The sequence below is a fragment of the Pelmatolapia mariae genome, linkage group LG3_W (genome assembly GCF_036321145.2).
Source record: "Pelmatolapia mariae isolate MD_Pm_ZW linkage group LG3_W, Pm_UMD_F_2, whole genome shotgun sequence".
Taxonomy (NCBI): domain Eukaryota; kingdom Metazoa; phylum Chordata; class Actinopteri; order Cichliformes; family Cichlidae; genus Pelmatolapia; species Pelmatolapia mariae.
The window spans coordinates 79,208,625-79,214,624 of NC_086229.1; the positions used below are offsets into that span (position 1 = coordinate 79,208,625).

Below are 6,000 nucleotides of genomic sequence, written 5' to 3' on the forward strand. Positions count from 1 at the left end.
GTGTGTGTGTCTGTGTGTGTGTGTGTGTTGAAGTAGCTTAGTTATTGTTATAAAGTTATATACTTTTGACTGGAGTCACTGAAATCAGTTTTTGGGCAGTTTCACACTCAGTATGCCACATGACGTTCTTAAGTTCAATTCAGTTTTATTCATTTAGCACCAAATCACAACAATGGCCTGAAGGTGCTTTCTACTCTAAGGTAAAAACTCCACCATAATACAGAAATTCTTTGAGCAAGCATTTGGTGACAACGGAAAAGAAAAACTCCCTTTTTACGGGAAGAACCAGACTCAGGGGCGGCCATCTATCACAACCGTTTGGGGGTGAGAGGAGGGAGACACAATGTTTCCATGGTAACAACAACAACAACCTCCACCAATCAGCATTATCACCGTTTCAGTTTAGGACTGTAGATATAGTTCTTTTCCACAATATTGCAAATAAAACATGTTTTCGCTACAGCAAAGTTGCCGGTGTACATACCATCATTTCACAATGTTGAAGTTTGTACTATGTCTGCTCCGTATGGTTAAAACATCAGTGCTCATAAGCAGAATCCCCATGGAGGATATAAATAATTTGTCATCCAAACTATTGATCCGATCCTTTTACTTTGGAGTGATGCTACTGGGCGTTCTGGCAGTAAAGTCACAAAAGCAGGCAAAACCAGGATTTGTTTTGCTCCTTGGTGAGGCTGCGTCATCACTAGTAACACGTCTCCATGATGAGTAATTTTTGTACCCTTGACCTGTATCCGCTGTGGAAGCTGTTCACTTAATAATAATAATAATAATAATACATTTTATTTGAGGGCGCCTTTCAAAAACCCAAGGTCACCTTACAAAAGAACAAAGTTAATAAAAGAAGCAATAGTCATAAAATACATACAATGAGTTAAAATTGCAATGTGCAAACTTGCACATCGCTTTGCATCTTAAGGCCGGTCACATACTGATAATCCAGGCTCCAGTTGCCTAGGTAACACAAGTTACCCGTTTACTTCCAGGTCACATGTCAATTATATTTTTTACTCTCATTGGTAGTTACTTCAGCTACTCTCCTCTAAGTTGAGCAAAGCTCGTCTTTGTTCCCGTGTCACCGGCAGCTATTTCATTTGAAGTTGCAAAAACTCATTCAGTTTCTATCGTCTCCAGGCCACCACATCACTGCAAATTGCTAACTAAAGATCCAGCTTTAATTGTCATTTGAACAATTACTATCTTAAAACTTTATTCAGCTTAACTATTTCAGATGCAACATACAAATCTGAGGCCATGGTCCTCAGCCGGAAAAGGGTGGAGTACTCACTCCCGGTCAGGGACGAGTTCCTGCCCCAACTGGAGGAGTTTAAGCATCTTGGGGTCTTGTTCACGAGGGATGGGAAAAGGGAGCGGGAGATCAACAGACGGATTGGTTCTATGGCTGCATGATGCGGATGCTGTACCGGTCCGTCGTGGTGAAGAGAGAGCTTGAGCGTAAAAGCGAACCTCTCAATTTACCAGTCAGTCTGCCTCCCTACCCTCACCTATTGTCACAAGCTTTGGGTAGTGACCGAAAGAGCGAGATCACGGATACTAGCGGCAGAAATGGGCTTCCTCTGAAGGGTGGCTGACGTCTCCCTTAGAGATAGGTTGAGGAGTTCGGCCATCCGGGAGGGGCTCAGAGTAGAGCCGCTGCTCCTCCACACCAAAAGGAGCCAGCTGAGGTGGTTCTGGCATCTGATAAGGATGACTCCTGGTGAGGTGTTCCGGGCATGCCCCACCGGGAGGAGGCCCTGGGGCAGACCCAGGACACGCTGGAGAGATTATATCTCAGCTAGCCTTGGTGTTCTGCTGGAAAGGCTGGAGAAGGTGGTCGGACAGAGGGAGGTCTAGGCTTCTCTGCTTAGGCTCCTGCCCCTGCGACCCAGCCACAGATAAGTGGAAGAAGGTGGATGGATGGATGGACATATGTCTTACTAGCTGCTCAACCTTCCTGTGACTTCCCCAAGAACAAGAGCTAGAGGATGAGCAGAGCAACAATGATATGACCAGGAAAAGAAAAGGCCAAACAGATCACAAAAGTGACTAGTAGCACAAATAAAACACAAATCTTAGTTAACACAAGCAGAATAAACCACTAAATCTCATTACTCAGTGAGCAGCTCTTCGCTAGCTTATATACTGCTGGGTGGCTGATCGCTGAATGAAGCCACCTGTGCATTGGCTCCTAAAGGAGAAATGAGTGGCATCTAAGCGCCTGGATGACATAAGACACACCCACACAATACACAGACCTGCTAGAGCTGTAGTGTTCCTGATACGTGGCATCGGTGCTAAGCGCTGTGGTGCCGTTCTTCTTGAGCCATATACCAGTTTCTTTTGCACCATTTGTAGTAGTAAGTGGATGGAGGGTGCAGACTCCCCCTTGTATAAAAACAATTTTAGCTCACTTCTGCACTACAATCATCGCTGTACACTGACTACTAAAGCTGTGACCAGGGTGACCTAACATGACACGGCACAGAGGACCCAAGACTGACAGATGGCTCTGGATGTCATGTGATTCTGCTGCTGTCTCTACTGTGGAGCAGAATTATGCAGCTAATCCTTCCAACGGTGCAAAAAAAAGAAAAAAGAAACCATGACTACTGTTCAGACTTGACATTTTGAATAACTGCAGCAGTGACATTTTCCCACATACCTGTGTGCTCACATGTGGGGCATGTGCTCAGGAAAATGCAACATGGGATCTAGAACTCTGTTTTCCCACGTACAGGCTTGTGCGCACACACACACTCTCACACACACAGTTGCCTGTAGCCATAGGTGTCCTCACTTTCTTCCTCCCTGCTGTTCCCTTTATCTCGTTCTTCCTCTCTGAGACTTTCTTCCAGCCCGTTTAGCCGCACTATGTATTCAAGTTGTTCGTGTTAGGGTCTGCGTGTTCCAGAGCTGATATCACGCATTACATATTAACCAGATAAGGAGGAGACACTTTGTTTACATAATATTTATTTCTTCTTCTTCATATCTGAGGTGTGTTTATACGATTTGTAATCAAACCTCTCTTCTCTGGCTTTTCTTCTAGAGTGCTGATGTCGGTGAATCGTCCGTGGGGAAAACAAAGGCTCCGCCTTCATTTTGTGGCAACCTATCGCATCGAGAGAGCAGCTGGATCGGACACGGTCCTCAAGCACTTTGTCAGTGACTGATGGAAGACTTCTTTTCTCTTTTTTTTCCTCTTCGCTTTCATCTAGTTGGTTGTGGAAACCAACAGGGATGTGTGCCAAATGACATTCTTAAAAAGCTATTTGCTGCTCTCATTCCTTGAGTGAAACCCGTCAGAGGAGGGTACAAAAATGGAGAACAGTGTTTTCTTTTTTCTTTTCTTTTTTTTTCCTAATTGGAAGAGCTCCAATTATAAAGAATACAACGGTTGATGAAAAAGAAAAATGTGTGGAATTGTACATCTGCTCAAAAAGTGCCTCATTTTCAGATTGTAGCCATTTTCCAGAGAACTTCAGTGAAGCTTTGTGGGGTGTTTTTTGTTGTTTTTCTTTCCAAGCTTGATTTAATGTAGTTATAAAAACAAAGGTGGGGAGCACTGGTGTGAGCTTTTACTGCATTCATGTCATAAAGTATGGAAGGTTTGAAGGTTTGCTGTGTGCGCACAGCGATCGTCAGCTTTGTGATTACAGAGTTGCTCGTATGTGGCTGAAAAACATTATAGACACTATGTCTTTAGGTTTCAGTTCATATTCCTTGATGTGAGTCTTCCAAGATGGGTAAAATCAAGAAAAACAGGGGGAGAGAGATTGTACACAATAAATCTGATATGACATGAACGCAGAAATTTCACTAAGTCCTCAGAGCCACAAGTCTAGAGACCGGTCGGCAACCTCCTGGCACCTTCTGGTTGCTAGGGAAAAAGTTAGTATTCCCCAGCGAATTGTTGCTAGAGGAAATCACTGCACCAAAAACTGCACCTTCTTGTCACTGCTGTGGTTGCAGGCAAGTTGCTGCAGTCACTTGTAGTTTGCAAGGAAGATGCAGATTTGTCTGCAAACACTCACCGCTTACTCTCCCGAGCAAACCAGAAGCAGAGAGTGTTCGCCTTCAAAGTAATTGTTGCAACCAACACATTTCAAAAGTTGCAACTTATTTTGAAAGCAAACAGTTCTCCATTTCCACTTTTTTCTTACAGTTTCACAGTTGCTTGGCGAAGAGATGGCAAGTGTTAGCAGACAAGTTGTGGTCTTCCATGTAAGCAACAGGCAGCAACAGCATTTATTCTTGCAACCTCTAGCAAGCAAAGCAATCGCGATGTTTTTAATGTTTTTAAACACCTTTTTGTGACCAATTTCAGAGTCGTGTAATACCCATTTTTCCTTAGAAAACGGTGGTTGCAACGGGCTCACTAACTAGTCTCCAACCATGTGAGTATGGAGCTTTTGCAATCAGTTTCACAGCAACTGCCAGCAGCCTCTAGCAATGACTCGCAACTGGTTGAGGAATAAATATTTTTAACCTAGCGACCAGTAGCTGCTAAATGGTCGCTAGCAAGCCACTAGGCTTGTCTGACTGAGACCTAAAGTACTAGCAATCTGCTAGCCTTCCTTTCTACTGTGAGAAATACTAGCATAGCTGCTGTTAGTGTACTGTTAAATATTGTGTGTCGATTTTACTCTTCAAAATTCAAATTTTTCTGCTTCTGATATCTTCTTCACTGCATACTTTCGCTGTTCGGTGAGCCATAAGTATTGAGCGCACAGGCCTCAAACAAAAGACACTTGTAGCAGGGAGTACAGTAGCCTGCTAGCTAGTTAAAACCAGCTAGATCAGATTAACATATTAGCATTGTGCCAGGGCGTAAATTCGCCGTCCTGCTGACCACAGCTCAGGGTTAGACCCCCCCCCTCCCCAAATATACGGCTAAGCAATCCCATTAGAGCTACTGGCTCCAGACACTTGTGTCTCACTTAATCCCCTTCATCTCAGGATGCTAAATAGCATACAGTGCACACAGCTGAGGACAGAGGCCCTATCAATAGCCATGCTGATGCTAGCTTTGTAGCCGTCAGCACACTGCTTTTTAGCAGCTGAGCAGGGATCAGTTCTCATTTCATCGGTATGAAATAAACTGCAGTTTGTTCACTTGGGGGTTTTTTTTACACAGCACCAAACATTTTAAGAGGTGTTTTCACTTTGCTTTGGCCCCGAGTCCTTCTTTTCTGTCTCGGCTCTTGCTTCAATCTCTGCTATGCATTAGAACTTAAGTGCCTGTCTGTCCTATCTCTCTCTTAGCAACTAGCACTAATATAGATATCCTATCAGAGTATACTGACTATTTTTTGTCTCTTATTGTTTTTTTGGATCTCTTTTGGCTGTACAGTTCTCATGAAATAACTTGTTCTGTTTGTGCGGTGTGGCAGCGATCTATCCGATGACTTGACTGATAGCCGTGGCTCTGATCCCAGAAGTGTTGGACCTTAATGGAGGACTAAATCGCTGCGGTGCCAAAACACAAAAAAACCCGGCTGTTCTCCTCTGGTGACCTTGAGCTCTCAAGCCTGGACACATTGCTTTGTTTTTGTTTTGGGGGGGGGGGGTGAAAAAAATGTAAAAAATGTAACCTTTTATGTTCTCCCTCCCCTGATGTTTTCTTTAGCAGCGAGGGGAAAACTGTGACATATCTCACCTCGCTGTCTGCTCATTGTGAAGATTTGTGTATGCTTTAACCTTGAATTTGTGTGTGACTCTGACTGGAGGGTTTTAAAAAAAAATACAAGTGCACGAAGAGGAAGAAAAGGCCGCCGCACAGAAACAGCAAGAAGGAGAAAATAATAAATAACTTAACGTCTAATTACACATGTATGTGTGTAGCTGCAAATTTGGACTCGCGTGTTTGCCCGCCTGCCTCGGGATGCTCGTGAACTTTTTCCCTCTGGTCACATGACTTTTGAGGTTGACAGCGTAACAATTGAGCTTTTTTGAGTGGTAGGAAACTGCGGGTAATAA

At 43.8% G+C, this 6,000-nt stretch overlaps 1 protein-coding gene across 1 annotated transcript in view; it reads left to right on the plus strand.

The window, feature by feature from the left end:
* The window catches only part of si:ch73-335l21.1 (insulin receptor substrate 1-B), a 52,070-nt gene extending 48,738 nt beyond the window's left edge, over nucleotides 1–3,332 (plus strand). Inside the window, exon 4 of the mRNA XM_063469966.1 lies at nucleotides 3,071–3,332. Coding sequence (XP_063326036.1) covers nucleotides 3,071–3,078 — 8 coding nt within the window. The 3' untranslated portion in view covers nucleotides 3,079–3,332. The remainder of the gene's footprint in view (nucleotides 1–3,070) is intronic.
* The last annotated feature ends 2,668 nt before the right edge of the window (nucleotides 3,333–6,000 follow it).